The sequence below is a fragment of the Phalacrocorax carbo genome, chromosome 13 (genome assembly GCF_963921805.1).
Source record: "Phalacrocorax carbo chromosome 13, bPhaCar2.1, whole genome shotgun sequence".
Lineage (NCBI taxonomy): Eukaryota > Metazoa > Chordata > Aves > Suliformes > Phalacrocoracidae > Phalacrocorax > Phalacrocorax carbo.
Window position 1 is genome coordinate 2,334,096 of NC_087525.1, and position 22,965 is coordinate 2,357,060.

A 22,965-nucleotide genomic window follows, 5' to 3' on the forward strand; every position below is an offset into this window, starting at 1 on the left:
TTAAAAGCCATCAGTGGAGCTTTTGGCTTCTGCAGCTCAACACACAAAATGATGAAGAAGTTGGGACTGGAATGGCAGATCCTGTCTGCCATTGAACCATGGGATTTTCAGAAGTGGTGGGATTTACAGAGGCTGGGGCTATGGTCCTGCTTGCCTTGCCAGCACCTTGCCATTCCTTACCTAGTTTTTGTCCTATCACATCACATGATGTGAACTATACATCGCTTTTGTAGGACTTTCAGGATAAGAGGTTTGTCTCCCCTCTCTGTCTCATTCTGATGCGCTGCTGTTTGGCATCTCTTATCGCCAGCTTGCTCAGCATTGAGAAATCCTCGCTAGTTGCCCGGGGCAGAAGGCAAGGTAGCTGGTCCCCTGCCTCCCTGGGAACAAGAGGTGGCTTATTTCCACATACTCTTTCCTGCCTCCTTCCACCAGGAAGGGAGGCTCCCGAGCCTTGGGCAAAAGTAATGCAGGGCTTCTTGACCTGAAGTTTTGCATCCATTTTTTGACTGTTGAATGGAAGTTTTCTATGCTGGGATTTCATATTCCTAGCAATTACAAATCATTAAGGGTACTTAACTGGTCAGGAACGTGAAAGATAACTCACATGCTGTCTATATATTTACCATGGAAATTAGAGTCATCTCACTGCTCTGTCACCCCAAAAATGACATGTATGCTGTGATTTAGAAGGGAACGTATAAATATGTCTTTCCTTTAGCAGAGGTTTTTAGTGACAGGTTTAGTATGCACCTCATGATGAGTATAAAGTGATCAATAAGCAGCTGTGTCACCCAAGGTTATCCCAAGTTCATAGCAGGCTTGGGTACTGATTGGTTTCCAAAATCGGATGCATCAGGCTGCTGTGGCCACAGGAGCAAGGTCACCGAGAGGATCTGGTGACAGTATAAATAATAAAGGAGAGCTTAAGTAACTTGTCGACAGCACCCCTAAGGTACAGTTGCGCTTTACTGCATTGGATTTGGGGCTTGATGATGTGACCTTTCACCCTTCTTGACACCTCTTTTTATTTTTCCCTTTTATCTTCAACTTTTTGTTGCTTTCTTCCCCAATGTCATTGCAGTTTTAAATAGACTAAAGAAGGTGGTTTGAAGGGAATAAGTCAGTAAATAAATTCCATCCCATTATTGAATTAGAGACAGGCATGATGGACACAGTATGTTAAAAAGATAGACAGGTGGATACATATGTATGATTGTGGCTAACACGATGATGTTTTGTCTTTACACTAGCATTGTGATGCAGTAATGAAGCATCCAGGTGAAATAGTGGATTATGGTCTATCTGTTCATTGCAAGATATTATAGCTAAAATTAAGTACTGAAAACCAAGCCAACTCCCCCTTTAGAGCCTCCATGCCTCTCCATAATCCCGTCGATGCTCTTTTCCCATACAAGTCTGTGTCACCAGCGGCCAAAGGTTGTACACGCACGGGGACTTCTCCAGCAGCTGAATGTCAAACTTTATTGAGTGGGTGGATCCTGTTCATCCATTTCCCCTCCTAGCCTTTCTAAAAATACCATAAACCTTGACAAGGAGCTATTTTAGAGGAATCATATGCATGAGGATAGTCATGGGAAGCTTATTTTGGCAGGCTTGCATGTGTTCAATTTGCATGCTTCCTTAGTCAAGGGCTTGGTGAACTTGTGTTGCAAGCCAGTTGGACATGGGCTTAAGAGAGAGCATCTGGATTTTGGGACCTCCTGGGTTGGGACATCTACTCTGAGTGAGTTTACAGGAGGAAAAGAAGTGAAGATATTCTTACAGGAATGTTGATATGTGACTGAAGTCATTCATTTCAGGCATTTGCACACCAGCCCGCAGCTTGTCGGATCTGATTTCATAAAACCTGGCTGTGATTTCTCTCCAGGGACCTTAATGATCTTGCCACTTTCAATAAACGTTTATAGAAACTACTGCCAGCCTGTGGATAAGAGAAACTCCTATGAGAGACTTTATTTTCAAAAAATACTTAAAGACACCCAAAAAACCCCACCCACAAGAAGATCAATAGAAAATACCAAAATGTAGCGTTTGCTGGGTAGCTGGAGCTGAATTGCAGTACCAGACATTCGCATTGTAGGCATGTTTGCTTTTCTCACTTGGAAAACCGTGAACATTGGAGCGATGCTATAATTGGGACCAGCAAAATGATGAGTGTGAGTAAAAGCAAACTGTAAAAGATAAGATGGAAATTAAGCAGGTAAAGGCTATTCCACGCTCATGCCATTCGGGTACAGTATTGTGCAGTACTCATGTTTGCACCTCTAAGAAATTTCCATTTTTTCGCATAAAAAAATCCAGATACGAAGCTGAAGCTGCTTTCTTCGCCAACCTGAAACTGTCTGATTTCAACATCATTGACACCCTTGGAGTCGGAGGGTTTGGACGAGTTGAGCTGGTAGGTAACCTTTTCTTCTTTGAAGTTTGCGTGATGTCCCAGAATAAATACTGTGTTATGAGTATTTTAATTTTTCTTTGTTATTACACCCAAATAACTGGAAGAAAATGATGTGATGGGATTAGATATTTTCTAATGGTTGAAAAAAAGCTGAATTATATTTCCTGGTAAATAAAAATGTATGAATAAATGCTTTGCAATAACCAAGAAGAATTCATGTACTAGCCTGAGAGAGGAGCACACATCATCTCTTTCCAAATGGTCTTATGTTCATGGCATTGATTGCCTTTTACAAACAACCTGAAGAGTTGTGCAGCTGTTACGTGCTAAGATTGAAAGAGCAGCCTAAAATCTTACTTAGCCAAAACTGGCATAATAGTACTATGTCTGTTTTAAGCAGTTTCTAATTCTGGTCTAGAGATGGATCTTCATTTTCACAAAAGCTGTAGATTCAATGTCTGAACTATGGCAACACTTCACAGAAAGCTACTTTTTTTTTTTTTTTTTTCAGAATTTTAGAGAAAGGGAAGAATCTGAGCTTGCTTTTTGCTCTGCTTGGATTTAGAGCTCTGGAGTCTGTTTTAAAACAAAGCTTGAGTGGGAGGAGACTGAAACAGCAGCCGTTGTGTGACCCATTTGTCATATTGTGTGAATACAAAAACTTATAATAGAAAGAGGGAGCTTAGTTTATATCACAGGGCTGACCACGGAGGAGCTTCTGATACTGGCCACCAGTACAGTATGTTAGGAGCTCCTGTAAGTTAGGGCAGAAAAGTGAAGAGTTACTGCTGTCATCATGAAACTTCAGGGAAATCCCCACCCCATAACCCTGCAGGAACCAAACGTGCCTGTAGTGCTGGGAACTGGAAAACTGGCAAAAAAAGAAGTGTTTCAGTGATTATTTGTGATGTAATGGGTAAATTCTGCGTTAAAAGTGTGACTCGCCCTTCCATGTGATTTATTTCTGACTTTCCCTGTTTAGATGTATGTGAAATAGTGTGGAGGAGAGCACATCCGTGAGAATGCTAGTCCCTTCCTGGGGTTGGTTTGTTTGTTCGATATTAGCAACTGTTGTTTTGGAAGACAGTCGTGACAGCTCACGCGTAGCCTGGGAAGGCTGTCCTTGCCCCGCGCCTTCTATAGCCATGTGCTGCGGAGAATGCTTTAGAGCAGGGGTGTGATTTGGGCTGTGCTCAGCCTCCCTTTTGAAGACCCTTCCCCCTGTGTTGACAACAGCATAAAGCTCGGGAGATTTGTCTCCTAAATTAACATCACTGCTGGCTTCACTGCCAGAGGTGACCTGTAGTGAGGGACCCATTAGTTTGGGGCTTGTTTTGAATCTCATGGAGGGCCTTGTGAGGTTTGTTTTGATTTTTAAGGCTCTTCTGATACATGCTGTTAAGCTTTGAAAACTTCAAGATCTTTCTGGGAAGGTGCATGCATTTGTCTTCGTGAGGGATCGTTTATGGGGCCCTCAAACCACGCAAAAACAAAACCAAATTGGACTGTGCTGTTGATGGCCATGGGCTGGTCACAGAATCCCAGAATCCCAGGTGGGAAGGGACCTCAGGGATCATCTAGTCCAACCTTTCTGGGAAGAGCCCAGCCTAGACAAGATGGCCCAGCACCCTGTCCAGACGACTCTTGAAGGTGCCCAACGTGGCCGAGCCAACCCCTTCCCTGGGGAGATTATTCCAATGGTGACTGTCCTCACTGTGAAACATTTCCCTCTGGTGTCCAGTCGGAATCTCCCCAAGAGCAACTTGTGTCCATCCCCCTTGTCCTCTCCATGGGACTCCGTGTAAAAAGGGAGTCTCCATCTTCCTTGTAGCTGCCCCTTAAGTCCTGGTACACGGGGATGAGATCCCCTCTGAGCCTCCTTTTCTCAAGGCTGAACAAACCCAGCTCTCCCAGCCTACCCTCGTACGGCAGCTTCCCAGTCCTCTGATCATCCTGGTGGCCCTTCTCTGGACCCCTTCCAGCCTGGCCACATCCTTTTTGTACAGCGGGGACCAGAACTGCACACAGCACTCCAGGTGTGGCCTGACCAGCGCTGAGTAGAGCGGGATGACAACTTCTTTCTCTGTGCTGGCGATGCCCTTTTTGATGCAACCCAGCATCCCGTTGGCCTTCTTGGCCACAGCAGCCACTGTTCGCTCATGTTGAGCTTTCTGCCCACCAGGACCCCCAGGTCCCTTCCCACAGAGCTGTCCTCTACCTCTGGCTGCTCACAACGTTAACTTGGAATCTTTAAGATGTTGACAAAAAATAAATCTTACTGATGCGTGACACTCGCTCAGGTGTGAGGAAGAGCAGGACTGGACATGCTCTGTCACTTCAATGTATCAGACCACATTCTAGGTAGAAATATTGAAATCTGAGATGTCCAAGTCTCAGAAGCCTCCACGAAGCCCTGGGGCCACCTACGCAGCCTGCAGAAGGCTACTGATGGGAGAAATGTTTTCCCTCTTTTAAGCAGAAAAATGCTGGTTAAGGTAGTTTTCTGTAGTTCTTAAAAAATACTGAATTACATGCAGAAGGATAAAAGATATTTAAAAGTTTAGTTCAACACTCTGGATTTTATTAATTTTCTTTACCACCGAGGGAAATTTTGTTCTTAAAACAAGAACTTATTCTTTCTGTCAAAACTGAGCCTAGAATTTCTACCTCTTGCTTCTATCTTCTCCATGAAAAATATGTTTTATAATTTAAGGCTAAAAAATGAACTACTGCAAAATGTATCGGAGGAATAAACTCTTCTATTGCTTGTATGTGTTACGGTAGCCTGCTGGTTCACAGCAGCATTGAAATTTGTTCCTGGAAAACGTTAATATATTTGTGTTTTCCAAGAGTATAATTGATCAAATAAATAAAGTACACGCGAGGAGGAGGATTTTTATAGCTTAACCTTGGCTGCTGTGGGCAAGCCCCCCCAGGGCATCTCTGTATCCTTCGAGAGGGCAATTGGTGGTGTCTGGTTGGAAACTGGAATGTCTCAGGCTTAGTTTGGGTCTTCCGGGCCAAGAAGGAATAACACTCCCATTGGCCTGCGTCTTAATTTCCAGCTGTGCTTTGTATCAATATACGCAGATTTTCCAGACACCTCTGTGAATGCTGCCCATTTGGAGAGGTCACCCCTTCAATGCATTTGTACACATGTACATGGCTTTTAGGTGAGACAGCCTAAAATTTACATCATTTTCAGTTCTATGGAGATTACATGTGGAATACCTTTTTTGTCTTGCTTTTCTAGGTAGTTCCATTTTTTGTATGTCAAGAAACATTTCCAACAGATTTGCATTGGTGTTGTACGTCATTTGCTCAGTTTTTTGATGGCTACCTGATGGCTCTTGCAACATGCCTTGTCCTTATGGATGTTTTTCTTCTTCATCATCCCCACCTGGTCTATGTGATCAGCTTTTATCCAGGCTTCTCTCAAGGGCAGAAAAGAGCTGAGTAGTGGCTCTGTTTTTTGAGACAGGGACCAGCTCTTCCACTGGAACAAGAGCAAATAAAGGCTTACAGCAGGACCTGTGTGATCCTGAATGTTTGAAAAGCAAACAGGCGGGTTGGAGAGACCACAGCCTGCCCAGGGCCAGCCGGTGCCACATTCCTAGGACAACCCTCCACATTTTGGAGGGCTGCCAAGTAGGTGCAAGCTGCTCCAGGACACATCTCGCCCAGCTGGTGGACACCTCCCGTAGCAGGGCAGAAGGAAAACAGTAGGAGTGACTTCTTGTTTTTTAATAGCACGGATTAACAGATGCATCCACTATTTTTTGCAACTCAGCTTCTCAGCACTGTGTCAACTGAACATCTTCTGTGTTGGGATCCAGGTGACTCATTAATACTTTGGAATAGGGAATGAGTAAGTCATCTCAGGTTCATACCCCACCAAGCACTGCTTTGCAGAGGACAGGGATGTAGGTCAGGTGTCCTCAGCCTTCATAAATCATCTCTCCTGAACTGTATTGCACTTGTCTTTGTTCTTTAATTTCTATTTAATGTAAGTGCTGTGTTTCTAATCACCTGCCCCAGGTCAGTTATTTTGGATTTAAATCAAGATTATTTTAGGCAGCTCTGAAATGAATGTACTGGAGTATCTGAACATATGGGGTTAGAGTCATTGATGTGAAATCAGTTCATGTGGGCGTTGGCAGAGCACAAGTAGACTGAAAATCAGGTCCATGCCTGAAAATGTGCCTTTTTGTTATATTGATTTACACAGTTATCACTTCCAACAGTCACTCAGAGGTGGAGGAAGAAGATTTTAAATCACTCCTGTTGCTATAAAATTGCAAAAGTAATACACTTTCTCCACACCCCATCACAGGCTTGATTGAGACTTGGTTTCAGCTACATCTCTGTTCACTTCTCAGGGCAGATACACCAGTGAAAACCTATAGACTTACCCACCATCCCTGCACATATGCAAGCTTGGAGGGAGCGGTGACTTCTGCACTCCTATGGGTAGCTGATGGCGTGGGACATCCTGAAGGCGGGAGGCTATAGGCAGATTAAGGATAGTCTTAGTTTTTAGCCGTGACTTGACAAAACATTTAATCATATGTTTTAACATGCAGCATTTTAGCAGAAATCGGTGGCACTTAAAGCACGTATTTCAACCATATGGTCATTAAACCTTGGTCTGGAAGGGACCTAAAGAGATCGTCATCCAGGCAGAGTCAAATATACCTAACCACTTCTGACCATGCTTCCCTGATTTATTGTTGAAGTGTTTAGGGAAGGATGTTCCCAGGAAGGTTTTTCCTAATATTTAACACCTCCCTGCTGTAGCCTGTAGTAGGCTTGAAATACAAATACATATGACCCTTGAGGTTGGGTTGTTGTGTATTTGAAGACCATTATCATGTGAACCTGAAGAACTCTGTTCTTTAAAAGAACAAATGTGCTTCTTTCATGTTTTCTAGGCCTGTGATCATTCTTGTTCCTCACTCTCCAGCTGGTTCTCACCTCTTTGGAGTGATGCCTAAACCAGGCACGTTAGTCTAACCTGGACCTTCCTCTGCTCAGGTGGAGCTGGACAACAAGGTGCAGCATTTTGCCACTACTAAGTGGTGTCCCTTTTATTTTGAGTCATCACTTCAATTTGTAAAAAAGAGTTTGAATCCTCTTGCTCTTCTGAAAAGTGCTCCCAGCCCTCTCTGACTTGATTTTAATAGGTGCAAAGTTAATAACATTCTTCCTGTTTCATAATCCAAGCCATTAATGAAATTGTTTTATGGTGCCATATACTAGACAGACCCCCTTGAAGTTCTTTTGGCTTGATGGTGGCCACTAAAAGCTAAACTCCTTTACAACATGGAGATTAATAAAGACGTACACATAACAATAAAGCCTTAATTTCAACCACATTTTACTGGGGCTATACAGACCTTTTTAAAATGGACAGTACAGCATTTTTCTTTTTTATTCATGTTTTAAGAGAAATCTGGCCACAGATTATAAAGTGCAATCAGACATATTATAGCCTCTAGCCTGTTTTGTAAACAAAACCATTAGTAAATTAATTAGATGATGAGGAAAAAAAACCTCCATAATTATCTTCCAATAGACTGACAGATGCATAATTCAGATATTTATTAGTGGAAATTTCCAATTGCATAGCTTTCCTTTTGTTCCAGCTATTATGAAACTTTTTATTAGGAAGATCAGTCTTCTCTTTGAAATCGCTTAATTTTTATTTTTAATTGTCAGAAATCCTTTGGCCTCCCTCATTCTGAAAGAGTGGGCTTTTTGGGTGCCATCAAGGTGAAGAAATGGAGATTTAAGTGAGGGATTTGAAGATCTGCTACCTGAGTAAATCCCACATTCACCTGGCAATGAAACTACTGCTACTGAGCTGAGCAAAATGCTGGTTATGAAGATTTGGCCCTTTTTTTTCCTTCCCTTCTCAACTATATGCAGGATGCTTAATATTAATGATACTGTCAGATGGGGCTGAACCACTGCAGAGCTTTTGTTTTTGGGTTTCTTTTTTCTTTGATTTTTAATTCCTAACGGGATTAAATGCATCCTTTGTAGATGGAAACATAATCTAGGGGCTTGTCTGTTCATGGAAAGGATGTTGTCAAAGTTTGGAAAAATGAGATGCCATTTGTAGCCCGTCAAATATTGTCTGAGGCCGGATCAGGATATGAGCTGTCAAGCCGGAGGCTTCAGCTCTGGTCGGAGGCAGGAATAAGATGTAAAAATAGGTGCTATATTGAGGACAAAGCCAAACTGAGGAGCGGGGCCGGATCACATATGAGGTTGGAGAGTTTAGGTCCATCTGATATTTTCAAGAAACTACAGTAATGAGTTTTTCCATTTGGTTTCACATATTTTATCTATATAACCCTTCTTCTGCTATTTACTTTTTATTGGAATGATTTTATGCATGAAGCAGTTTACATTCCTTGCTGCTCTTCAGCCTTCTCCTTCTAGACATTTTTGAAAAATAGTATTTACTTCTGGGCTGTATAAAAAGATGCAAATTTTAGTACATTTCCCAATGGCCTTGCTTATAAAAAACTTAGTTGTGCATGTCATCAAGCATTGAATTGCAATTTTCAGTACAGGGATCAAAACATAGAATTACAGTGTTTTACCACACTTCAGTATTTGATTAAGCAACTTTAATTGTTGAACAGCTGAGGTTTTCTAGGGACTGTGCTTTTTTCAGTGTATACTTAGGTGTATTCATAGAGTGTAATTCTGCAATTTATTTTCCTGAAAAGTCCCATAGTACTCAGATTGAGATAAGATATTTAGTGTTTTCCCAACCAGCTGAATCAAGACTTTTTCAAAGAGAATAAGGTCACTGTCATGGACAGGTTCCACCCTGCTACCCACTTGTAATTAATTCTTGATTCATCATGCATAATTTCAGTCTACTGTATATCCTAAAGACTTGATTTTTACTCCATTATTATTTTTCTTTCCATCTTAGGTCTTTTTTTTTTTAACTCTTGGCTTATTTTCTAGTCTAATCCAGTCCGATCACCGTTCCTGTTTGCACGCAGCTGACCCAAAACTAATATGATGTTGAGCATGAGGTGGAAAGGATAGTGGGAAGCACCAGGTGGCATGCCTGTAATTTGGATATACAAACCTCAATTGCTGTCTCAGTCTTAGGTGAGGAGAGTGGCTGAATCTGGCCTTAAGGACATATGCAAAGTACCTTCAAAAGCCTAATGGAGAGATCTGCAATACTGAGCACCACAGTAGGCTTTGAGGCATAAATACAAGCAAGATATTCCCTTGCTTACCTAATTACAAGAAATGCTAGGAAGAAAGCAAGTTGCAAGGCAAAGAGTATTATGGTGGGGAAATCTCTTTCATTCTGGAAGAACATAAATATATTTAGTACTAAAAGCGTGCTGTACTCTTTTGCTGGGGGGGAGAAGGCGCAGCTTTGTTCATGCAGCAGTTCAGCTGTTGGGATTAGGAGAGCTCAGCTTGCAAGTGCTGCGCTCGGCAACAGCTGCTGCTATTTTTGTCAGTTTGAATGCATCTAGCTGGGAAATGGTGGAAAATAAAGGACCTTAGACATATCCAGCAAGCAAAAGCATTTGCACGTCAGTTCCCGAGCGCTGCAGTTCGGTCAGTTATTATTTACCATGATACAAAGATATTCACGTTTCATGATAGCACTGATTTGTAGCTCCATTATATCTGAATAATACACACATAGCCAAATACACAGCTAGCAAAAGCCTTTGGAAAAGCATCTTTGTCGTTATAGAGGTATCGCCATGCCCACACGGGGAGTTCAACAGGAGACATGAGCAACAAGAAACTTGTCTGGGAGTCATGGACAGAAGAGTTCAAGAAAAGCTTCTGTCCAGCTCCTAAAAGCTCACCATTACTGCGTGTTTAGGAAAATGCCACATCTCCAGAGTAAATGAAATATTTTTTACTTGCACAAGCTCAGCTCCCTGTGTGTGTTCCCATTTAGCTGGGAGGCCAGCCAGCTCCCCTGAAGATCACAGAAAAGGCTCGTGAGCAAGGGTTTTGCGAGCACGGTGTCCAGACACTGGAAGTTAATGTTCAAATACTTCCATTATATCAGCGAGAAGAAATCTGGGGTTCTTTTAGTGGCAAACACCATTGCAGTTGTAACCTCTGTCTAGCTGCCAAAATGCAGGAAGGATAAACTATAAATACAAATATGTGTTCAGCTCTGCTTTCATGCCCTTGGGTCTGTTGCTTTTTCATGGCTTCAAGGGTCTGCACAGGGTACCATCGTGGCAAATATTATCTGTAGCATCTCCCTGAGGAAAAAACCATAATTGTAGAGCTTCTTGGAAAACCCATGGCTGTGCATGAGCTGTAACTCACAGGCACAACATCTGCAGTCATGGAAATTCAGAAAATCGGGAGAGGTTCTTTGCTGTCTTCTCCTAGAAGATCACGCAGGCAGAGGTGACCAGGCGTCAGTGAGCTAAGTGCAGTTAAAAGTAGCACATCCTCAGGCTAGGTATGGAAAGGTTCAGCCATCTCACTAGTCTTCACTGAAAATAAATCCTTCTTTTGGGGATTGTTCTACATCCTGGTAAATATTTATTAACGTTTACAGATTCTCAAGGTCAGCGTGCATCGTATCAGTTCAGCTCTCAGTGGAGTTGCACGGAAATTGTTCACGTTGCGGACTATATGTAATACACATATATGATTTATAGTAAATAGAGACAGAGAAAAAGGAAGGATAAAAAAATACAGATACACCCGTTTACTCTTTTTTTTTTTTTTTTTGCATTGAGGCCTGGATTTTGTCTCATCCATATCAAATTTCCCAGGAAGTCTGAGAAAGCACTAAGGTGTAAAACCACATTTATTGGTATGTGACTTATAGCTGTGTTTAAAAAAAAAAATCAGGCCTCAAGTGCACAGTGTGTTTTGGAAGTTGCAGAAGTTTATACACCATAAAGCAAAGCAATGCATTTGGAGCAGTTCAGACATTTTCATATAAGCACAAGGAGCCCAGGAGAAGCCAGCTGAGGTCTAATGAAACAAGGACTTGGAAAAGCAGGAGAGGTTGGATCTCTTTCTCTTGTCCTCCTCTTTCTCCTTCTTCTCTCCATCTCTCCTTCTCCTCTTCTTTTCTCTTCCTCTCTTCTCCCATGTTTGCATCTTGTCCCAATCTTGTAGCATTCCTCTTCTATTCAGCTCTCTGCCAAGACATCTTCAGCCCCTTCGTGTTGAACTTTGCCTAATGAAGCAGCAGTATTTTCTCAATGCTGAGAAGTTAAAGGTCATCCTGTGAATTCAATTTGTTAGCAGCAAAATTAAGCCCTTTTCCCTGCTGTGTCGTCGAGTCCTCTTTGAGAGAACTTCTGGTTGAACGTATTTTCGGATAGTGACCCATTGGTGTGGGTTTGCTCAGGGGTAGCTTTGTTGCAATGACTCAGACTGCCAAAAAACCACCTAGTGACATGGGAATGGGGCATCACGCTGAAGCACAGCCAAAGAGGAGATGATGAGGCCATGACACCAGGTGGATGGCAATCCCCAAGTGACACGCAACTGCGAGGCATCTGGGGAGAGGGCAGCTTTGGGGCTGGCACAGAAGAAAGCTGCTTGCTTTAACTCCTGTCCACTCCAGTGTTGCGGGGCTTCCTTGCTGGAGAGGTCTGGAAGGGTGTCACATGTGGAGGACAGGAATAGCTGCCTCTTCATGAGGTTGGCAATCGCTGTGAGATCACGTGATGGGAAGGGGCTAGTTGAAGATGCAGCCACGGCTCCACATCTAAGTGTGATATCCCATCGTGGCAGTGCTTGGACCAGAATATTTTGCAAAATATAGATTTAGGTGCATTTTTATGTTATATTTATATTATATGTGCATATATATCTATATGCCGTGTATTTTTATAGAGTTATATATTTATATTTTTGCTTATACGTATGCAAAAATGTACGTGCAAAATACGTATATATGCAAAATGAAAGCAGCTATTTCTTACTCTATTTTGCTTTTACAGTTGGCTCGTTTAGTAATAAACAACATTTCTGCTGTTATTTTTGTCACTGGGATGCAGTTTGTTTCCTGGATCAGAATCCTGCAGAACAACCTCATCTAATTAATTTTACCCCTTCTCTCTCTAGTTTTGTACATCACCTCTTTAAGGAGGTGTTTGGGCTTTATTTAACTGTGCTCCCTATTGCATTTTCTTGTCTTTTGGAGAGAAAATGTATTCCTGTTCCACAACTGAAAGAGCTGGTGTTCTCCCCCGGAGGCTCACGTGTAACAGAGAGGGCAAGAGCTCAGGCAGATTCACCGCGAGGGAGTCCAACCAGGAGGGCATCAGTAGTAACTACAGCTTTACAAGGATTCACTATTTTGGGAATTTCTGCAGGAGAAAGGGTGGCATGGGTCTGTTCTCGGTGGAGGTCAGCTATTCAGCCTGCTTTCCTTTTTGGGATTAAGTCCATGCAAGTTGAGGCAGGATTGCAGCCACAGACCATGTGCCAGACGTAAGTGATGAGACGGAAAACGGAAAGCTGAAACGTCTGTATGAAGGTGGAGAGAAAGGGAAGGAGTATACTCAGTGCTATAAATTGTATTTCTAATATTTTCCTGCCACTGGGCCTTTCAGCAGATACACGACTTTAATATTATCATTGAATGTGGACATCTCCAGCGGCCTTGATATTTGCTCCTACCATTAGTGCACTGAATCTCCGAGAGATTTTGGAGGTTTCTGTGCTGGTGAAAGGGCAATGACTGGGTAAGGTCAATGTGAGGAGAGGAGTGAAAAAAGGAGGAGGGAAGTGACCAGAAATTCTTTTAACTTGCAAAAAAAAAAGGGTTGAGAGGTATGGAGGTTGGTGGTTGCCTTGTGTCCATCCGTTTAGTGGCTCAGCCACCCTCAGAGAAGAGCGATTGAAATGCAAGGCTCTGGCAGGTCTCTGCTGAATCAATAGACCCAGGGCCTTTGAAATATAAGGTATTGCTTCCAAGTGGATGAAAGCTGATCTCGTCAGCTGTGTAGCAAGGACGGCGCCTTTGCAAACTGCTTGCCTTGGAAAACATCACACGTTTCCCCTTTCTGAAGCATCTTGGAGACTTTTGTGGTGGGTTTCTTTGGGAGGCTGAGCTTCCTGCCCAACGTACCCCCTCCTTCTGAGCTGAGAGTCAAAGTCCTTGTGGCTTCTGTGGCTCCCTGAGCTATTTTTCTCATTATAACTGGAGAACAGGGTGTTCTTAGCAGGCCATTCTCATCTTCTCAACGTTAACTCTTCTTTGTTTTGTTTTGATTTTTTTAAATAAAAAGTCCAGGTGACCCTGCATATTTTTTTTTCTACTTTTGAAATGAGATGGTGATTAGACACAAGGGTTTTTTTCCATCAAATATCATGAGCTTAATATTATGAATTACTGTTTGTAAGAATAATAGAAATGACCTGGAGCTCCCCAGCTTTGCATCATGAAAGTAGTCCTCACGGGTACCACGTTTGGCAGAAACAGCAAAGCAAGGGGAGGGCTTGGGCATGTTGAAGAAGGTGAAGTTTGCAGGATTCATCTTCCAGGTGGACAGACAGGTGATCCAAAATGTAAGCCTTAGATTTTGTACCTTGGCAGCTTGTTCTGGTGCATCAGCACGTTTAATGCAAATCAATCCCCCCGCGCTCTCAGACTCTCACAAATCCTCTGCATTATGAAGCACGACAGGAGTGGGAATGGAAAATGGATCTAAATTCTCCTGTGGCATTAGGTCAAAGTCTTGCATTAGCTAAATGTAGCTGCCTGATTGTTCTATATTTAAATATTTGTGCCAGCTTAACATTATCAAACACCAAATAAAACCACTGCCTTCTGCTTCCTCATGGTAATTTCCTTTCTTGTACTTATTCTGAAGCTGTGCAGGTATGTACAGGAAAGCAGGTTACTTCCCCAGACTTTCCATCATGCACCCAGACATTCCTGAAAAAACAGTAATTAATTAAAGAAATAGCCTTTTTAATGAAAGACACAAAAATTAGGTCGTCAGAATCCATGGTATTAAAATCATAATACCAGAAGGGGACACACTGGGATTTATTCATACTATGCTTTCTTATATTTAAACATTGGCATTTATTCATCTGAGCCTCCACTAGGTTGTTGGGTTTATTTTTGACACTGACGTCTAGTACAGATTAGGTAGGAAAATACTAATGTATGTTTCAAGGAAGTTTAGAGTTCTAAATACCAGGGTTTTTTTGGTTGTTTTTGGTTTTGGTTTTTTGTTTTGGTTTTTTTTTTTAACATTTTGTGTCCAAATTGACCAAGAAGTGTTCAAATTTGCTACTGGAGCTACTTTCTTGCATGCATTGTTCATTATTATTTGTCTGTGAACAGCCTAACCTTAAAAAATACAGGCTGAAAGAAAACAAATCTGGTCTGTAATATCTAATAGGGATTTGCACAGGCTTTTGTTTGAAGTAATTTGTGTGGCAGCTGATTGCACTTGTCCGTCACAAGATGGACAGGTCAGATGGGAAACCCTGCAATCTGGATTGCCATCAGAAGCAGGAGTGCTAAATTCTCCAGAGTATATGCTTAGTCATAGTAAACCTTAATTGATTATTTTTTTTTTTGCAAATTTTAGCAAATTCTGCTCAGCCCAGATTTTACCTGAATTTTCATCATGTGTTCATTCCCTGCGTGTCACCTCACTTCTCTCCCTCCTCCCCTGAAACAGCCGGGTTCGATTTAGATTGAATAATGTCAAATAATTTACATCAAACAGTTGAACTAAAGTCCATATGCCATTTACTCATAATGAAACAAAAAAACCCCAAACCCTAACCCCAAAGCAAAAATGTTTTTAGTGCTTTGAGTCTGCCATAAATGCAGAACTTCTTTCTGCTCTGAGCCGTGGTTGTACCACATCACGAGGGTAGCGCCGTGTAGCACCGGTACAATGAATAACTGGGCAGCTCTACTGCATAGGTGAGGAAAACTGTTGTTCTTCATTCTATGTGGATCGTTTAGGTCTCTGTACCCTGTCTTCCCGAAGATTAAATGGCAAACACAGGCTTTGTGCAAAGCTAATAATTACGAGTCTCAGTGTGAAATTCAGAATAGCACCTTTGGTAAAAGAAAAGCTTCACGTGGGCTTGGAAGTGCTTGTGGCTGTGGGGAAAATAAGAACCCACACTCTGGGGACCGAAACCCCAGGCGGTTTTAAAACAGATAGAGAAATACAGGCATACATACACACATACGTACTGAAGAACTTACGGTGAAAACTTTGGCCATAAACAGGTGGACTCTCATTTATTAGGGTTTATTCTGAATCACTTGTGGTGGTATTGGAAATCTGTTTGCCAGCTGAGAATCAGCCTTTTGGGTTTGATTTCCTGAAGCTATATGTCTCTTTGTGGACATGAGTACCACCTTGATTTCTGACAGAGGCAGGGTGCTGAGGATACCATCCCCCCCCTTGCATTTTCTCTGCAACGTGAACCATTACGTGAACAAAGCAAGCACAGAGGAAGCTGTTCGAGGTTATGGTGTGCAGCCTGGGAAAAGTGTGGAAGGTGCCATGTCTCATATCAGCCCGCATTTCTGTTACCAAGAAAACAGAAAAATAGATATTACATTAAATAAATCGCAATTGCATGAATGTTGTCTCCTAACCTAAAAGGCAAGCTGTATTTCTGATGGGGCTAGACAACAGACAAGCCGCTTGTCTCCTGGCTGAAGCCAAATTCCTACAAGAAAACCAAAATAGAAGTCGCTAAATGGCACCCCTTACTGTAAAGGGGGAAAAGCATTTAACTGGCAATATTACTGTGAGCAGCTGCTGAGGGAATTTAGTAAACTAAGCAGCCTGGTAGGTCAATAACAAGGTTTCTTTCTCATTTGGTGGTGACTAAGAGGGGATGGCCAAGACGGAAAGGATGGCCGTGTGCCAGCTGTCTGGGGGAAGGGTACTGGTCCCTCAGAGCAGGCTGGGGATGGCTCAGGGTTCAGAAGTTACCAGGGTTACACCGGCAAGCAAGCAAACAACTCCCTTCGACCTCGTCTCAGGAAATCGGGCTAAAAATAGGTTGCTGAGGCTTAAGGTTAAAAGTAAAAACGTGACCAAAGAGTGCCATTGAAAAGCCAGCTCTTCTCATCCTCTACAAATATCCAAGGACCGCATTTGCCTGCCAGAGCCAGTGCATTTGTAACTAGCTGTAGAAAAAGGCTTTGTTCAACTTGTATGTTCGCTAGCAACATCTTCTGACCTGAGAGTAATGCTGATGGTTGGGTTTTCCCTAAAACACATGGAGTTTTAGGAATGGCTTTTCAATTTAGCAATAGGCCAGATATTTAGAAACCTGGTTCACACTGAAGCTGATGACTGAATAAGTGAGAGGAATTATTGGAAGGTAGGGTGGTGGGATTAGTGGGTCCCCACGCAGCTGGACTGTCACAGCTTGGCAGGGAGATGCGCCCTGCTTCTGACCGTTGCATTTGCCTGCTTTACCCAAGGTCCAGTTGAAAAGCGAAGAATCGAAAACATTTGCCATGAAAATACTGAAGAAACGTCACATAGTGGACACGAGGCAGCAGGAGCACATCCGCTCGGAGAAGCAGATCATGCAGAGTGCGCACTCGGACTTCATCGTGAGGTACCGTCCCGCTGCCTTACGCGCTGCTGTGGGGGAGCGAAGCACAGCTGATCTTGGCATTTCATAAAACAGCATAGGAATAGCCCATCCATCACTAGCAAACCCTTCGGCCATAGCTGCCCTGCAAGGGACTGCAGATACAGCGTGTGGAATAAGGTCTTCTCCAGGCAAACGTGAGATTACTCCTGCTCATGGGGGACATCCACACAAGCCTAAACTTAACGCATGTCTTAACTGGTTTGCGTTGGCCCTATGCCATGCCTGCGTGGCTTTGTGGCTCCTGCAGCAAGCGCACCCCTAGCCTGCAGCGGGGGCAGAGCTTGCCGATGCCTGTGGGTAACGTGCTGTGGGGACATTCACAGCGTGACTCGGTGTTGCTCCTGCTCAGGGTTAATTTTCCCCTTTTTTCTGATTTTCTAAATATTCCTTCCCACAAAGTAAAGCTGGAAGGCAGGGTTTAATCTTTTGAGATCATGTGCTGCCATGTGAATAAGTAGTTGTTTCCAGCACTTCTCTTCAGGGTGTGTTAGATACAGCTCAGTGTCCCTTGACTCATCATGGGCAAATGCCTAAACCGTATCGCTCCCCAAAACCTAAGCAGATGCAGTTCTTCAGTGAATAAAATCAGGTGCCAGGCATTTTTGTTTGTTTTAACCCTAAGAGAAAAGTTCTCTAACTCTTCAAGGGTTGTGAGTATCTGTCAGCAAGAAGCAAAGATGCTTCTTTATATGTTTTAGGTCACGTTAAGAGTAGGGGGTGGTGGGGACCTCTGGCAGGGCAATGCATTTCACAGAGCTGGAGGTATCTAAAAGGGCAGCCTCTCATCTAAGCCAAGGGTGCTGCGTCCCACCCTCAAAGAAATGCCTGAAGCACTTGCCTTTTGCCAGAGGAGATCAACCCCGCTCCCAAAAATTGCTCCAGAGGGAGGTACTAACCCAGGGGCGAAACCGAACCCCTGTGAGAAAAACGCAAAGGCAAGCACGTGGCCGGGACAGCCACCCATCGGTGGCTAAGGGGGTGTTCCCTTCCCGGGCTGATCCCTGGGATTCCCCCGGAGCCTGGGGCTTCGCCTCTGGTTCATGGGTGACAACTGCAGCCTGACGCCCTACCTGGCTGCGGTTTCCTCCACTCTGTAACAGTCGATTCACAAACATGCCCCCGTTACCTAGGCTAGAGCCAAATATACCCTGTGCGCTATTCCAAACTATAGGTTTATTTTCCGAAGCCTGAGCTGTCTTGGGATGGGGATGTACAGGGAGGTGAAGTGCGGTGCCAGCCAACCAGTGGGGCGTTTTGATACCGTATCTGGAAATACCCGCTTCTAAATAAAAAGACCAAGCCTGCAAACGTTTTTAATGGAGCCACTGATATTCATAGCTAATAAAATAAATACTTAGTCTTTCCCATTTTTTATTCCTTCAGTAGGCAGGTGAAAAAAGGATATGTTAGCCATAGGTCCTTCTCTACCATATCATGAAATTAATCCTGTCCTTTAGAGCAACAAGCCTCCCTTAACTATTTTTAATACCCCATGGAAATCCTGCACTGGGAAGGGACCTTCTAAGCCATAAAGTCCAACCTTTTGCTGTTATTGCATGTGCCGCAGCTAGAAAATCCTATCTGGTTTATCAAACTCTGTGTCTGCTTTTCCACCTTACTTCTTTTGCATGTCCACAGGGATTTGAAGTTGGTACAGTTTCTGTCCTAAAATTATTCATAACTTGCTTATACTCTTTCTTGGGCAAGCCGGGATAATATTTTTCTGGGTGCTACAGGCAGAAATCTTATCACTTCAATAGATTAATTGTGGGTTTTGATGCCAGGTGAAGGGTAGGTGTAAAATTACCTTGGAGCAAGGACACAACCTCTGGGATATCAGAACGGGAAAAACAAAACCCCCAAAGAACCCAACTATTTTCAGTTCATCGTGGAACTGTACATTAAAAATCTGTGAAGAACAATTCAGTTTGATTATTAAAATGAATTAATCCTGGCAAGAGAAGCAGAAGAGGCCAGGTATCACTAAATAAAATTTATAGGTAAACTAAGAATTTTATAGAACAAAATGCTCTGTAGGTTTGGTAGAGGGCCAAACAAGTGCTGGATCTGCAAATATTTAGATGAATAAGAAAATGAATAAAAATGAGTGCAAATATTGTGACATTTCAAACTTACTACTGCTTGATCTACTGAAATACTACGGTTTTGTCGTGTGTGAACTTTATGCTTCCATTACAGTTGCTAAACAATATTTGAGTTTTTTCTGCATGTTTAGGCCAAATTTGAGGTCCATAAAATTTTATGGAAAGCATTTTTTCAGCATGGCTACCTTAACTAGAGAAAGTAATGTCTTGTTTCAGCAGCATTTAAATTACTGAGCAATTAAAAATATTTAGGTACTCATAGTTTGGACTCTTGAATATGTAAATTTCTGTAAACCTTAATGTAGATTAAATGTTTCTTAAGATAAATTATATTTTGTCCAAGAAGGACAACATATAAATTTTGTTAAGCCCATAAATTTTAACTATATGAAATGGTCAGTATGTTTGTTCCAACTTTTTCTGAAAAGCGTGTTGTAACTAAGGTTTTAAATGTCAACATAGGTAATACTAGAGTAAGGGAAGATCTGAAACACTAGTTTATTTTTTTCCTTTAAATTTTGTTTTGGCTGCAAATAGCACCTTTTAGCCACAGATTATTGCCCAGGTAGATCAGCACTGAGCATATTCAGTACCCAAACTCTGGCCTACATCACAGCTGCGCATGCTGCGATGTTTTTCTGTTAAACATGCCAAAAATATAGCGGGTAACTCCTACTAAGCTGTGTGCTGGATGCTACGCAAACACAGACAGGAGGCAAATGGTGTCTAGCATCATGATGTGAAAGCATATTGGAACCAAGCTGTAACTGCCAGGGTGCTTTGCCATGTACCTTAAGTTAATATTTAACTGAATGCCTTCAAAAGGAACTGAATCCTGCTGTTTTCCCACTGGTCCATCACACAGCTCCATAAAAGGTATTAATAACTGGATTTATCACTAGCTGGGAAGAGCTAGAATCTGCAAAACCACCTGTTTTAATTTATATCATGTTGCATCAGCCCTTTAATTTTTAATTTTTGGATATTCCCATGAATGGAGCAATTACACCATAACAGAATATCCCTCAGCATCGCCTTGTGCTGTGGAGCTCCGATTTTTAAATTTATTTCCTAAGCAGTGCAGCTGCAAAGAAACCTTCCTAGTATCCACATAGAGTGGGCTTGCTCCTGCAGGCAACCTGAACCAATATCGCTGCACATGTAACAAGAAGTACAAAAGTAGTTCAACATTAAAACTAAATAAAAGAGCTAATACTGAAGTTCCTGTATTTAATTCCATAGTTTCATAGTTACATTTGTGTAATATATCATATTGAACACAGAGCACGGATTTTACTGCACAGTTCAGATTGTACTTGGGAAGGAGGACAGGTTCATAAAGCCTGGCCCATCTATCCCTTTGGGAATTTTTCCTCCACGTTCAGTCCCTGGGAGGAAGATAAAGAGTACTTCTAGACACCTGCATGTCAGTGGGTTCTCTTTAAGCTCTACCAAATCAGTGGATTTAAGTTCTGAAATGAACCCCAAATTAGGCGGCGCTCCTTTGAAATTACGAAACGGAAGGAAGACTGCTGATCTGCAGCTGAACAATGTAGCATGAAGAATAAGATTATATGGATGCTATAAAAAATGGCAGGAAAACCTCTCTCTTTCAAGCACATCTGGAAAGCCAAGATTGTGCCATTAGAAGTGGCAGATTTTATATGTAGCACCCAGAGGTGTGGTGACCCCTTCTCCTGAGGTCCACGATACACTTCACCGCTCAGATGCCCATCTTTTTTTTTTTTTTGCTGAAATATTTCCCACCCAAGAAAAGACATTGAAATGATCTCCTTAAATGTAGCACTAACTCTGAAAGATTCCCCTTAGTCTTGTGGTGCTTTCTGGGGTGAAGCCCACGGTCTGTGAGAAGTGGGAGCGATTGGTGCCTTCACTTGTATTGTGGATTTATTTATTCTTTTCTCATTTGCCAATGACAGGCTCTACAGGACATTCAAGGACAGCAAGTACCTGTACATGCTGATGGAAGCCTGTCTAGGTGGAGAGCTCTGGACAATCCTCAGAGACAGGTGAGTTGTAAGAAACTATTGTCCTACATAGTGGAATATTTTCTATTATGCCTCCGGATGACCCAAGGCCTTTAGCTTTCACGGGCAAAATCTGGGTCTTACCATGCTATGTTTGATTTAAGATCCCAGAAAGGTGAGCAGCTATTTTTCTTCCTATGCAGTTGACTACAGACAAAATGAGTCCAGTTATAACCAAGAGTAAGGACTGATTTGGGTTGTATCCAACATGTACAAGGCTTTATGTAAGTGGAGGCTTATCCAAAGCTACTTTGTCATGACCTCTCTGAAAAAATAGAGAAGGTAGGGATGGTAGCGATGGTAGTCATGTGATAGATTGCATCTATGACAAGTCTTTGCCCTTTACCTGTGTCTTCATCACTCCAGGGTACCCCTAAATAGCCAGCAGCATATTTTAATTTTAATCAAAGTAATTAATTAATTTAATTTTTAATTACCTAGAACAACAACCTTTTACAAACACAGAAATTATGGTTGTGTCCTTGGTACCCACACTATTGTCTCTCACGTTTGGGAGCCTGGCTGAAGGCTCAGGCACCTGATAGGGAACCGTGGGAGTGTCTTAAGGGCAACAGAGACTTCGGGCACCGCGTGTGATGGCAGAGAACGACCCTGCAGGGTGCGGCCAGGCATTGCAGGAGGTGCAATGTCAAGGCCAGTCCTGCTGCATTCCTGCAAGAGACACTCGCGAGATAGGGTCCTTCCAGGGCAGCACATTTAGGCATTGCTGCATGGCAGTTTTAGACTCTGGGCTTATAAACCAAGGCCCTAAGGCGGCAGTGGCGTTAGTGAGAGTTCATAGTTGTGAATGAAATCCATGGGAAAGTGCATTTTTCAAGGTAAAAAATGCAGTCTTCTTCAAAGTCAACTGAAGAAGCACAGTCTCCCATCCCAGAGAGCACCTGCCTTTTTCAGCTCGGTGTTTGCCATGCTGCCCACCCTCTATGAGTGTGAACAGTGACATCCACCTCTACCACAGAGGCACTGTGATAAATAACATCTGTTAATATTTCTTAATATTTATGACGCAGTCGGGTATGGTAGTGATGAGCAGGAGGAAATCAATAGTCCTGCATGGGCTTTTAGTCCAGATATCACATATTACACGAGGGCCACTCATCAAAGTAAGAAACAGGATCGTGCATCAAATCCACACCCTCCAAGGAGCACTACACCATTGGGATGCAGAAATGCCATGGAAAAAAGTAGTTAGGAAGGCATGTAATTACATACCACACAGTAATGCACAAGCAAATGCCGTCCCGCTATTTCCTGCCTTGGGAGGGTCTGGCCTTGCAGCGTTTGGTTTTGGTTGTGGTGGGTAGGTGGCAGGTGGGTTGTGCGGGTGTATGGGGAACGTGCACACCATAAGCCCACAGGCCAGGAGAAGATGCAGTGAATCGCATGTAACTGTGTAATAGGCCCGTAATTGGAACATAATTTAATTGAATTTGGAAAGCGAAAAAAATGCATCAGAAAGATTGATTGGAAAGCAAAGAATAAATTGTTTTTTAATTACCTAGAATGAATTTTTTTGTAATTCTTCCTTTTCCTAGCAGTATGCCTTCTCTGAACCATTAAAATAAGACCTGTAGTGAAGTTAACAGGTGCCGGGTTGTATTTTTTATCGTTCTTTCTCAGAGGCCGATGATTTTATCTTTAATTCTCTTGGCTTTAAATTGTGGTTCTGCTGCCACCTAGCTTAGACACACTTCTGAGCTCAGCCAGCTCCTGCTTCACG

General features: G+C 42.6%; 1 protein-coding gene across 2 annotated transcripts in view; it reads left to right on the plus strand.

Moving 5' to 3' along the window:
* The window catches only part of PRKG1 (protein kinase cGMP-dependent 1), a 532,210-nt gene that overhangs the window by 495,622 nt on the left and 13,623 nt on the right, over nt 1–22,965 (plus strand). For both annotated transcript variants that reach the window (XM_064464568.1, XM_064464567.1), the window contains exons 10-12: nt 2,326–2,422; nt 16,893–17,032; nt 21,117–21,206. In XM_064464568.1, the coding sequence (XP_064320638.1) occupies nt 2,326–2,422; nt 16,893–17,032; nt 21,117–21,206 (327 nt within the window). The remainder of the gene's footprint in view (nt 1–2,325; nt 2,423–16,892; nt 17,033–21,116; nt 21,207–22,965) is intronic.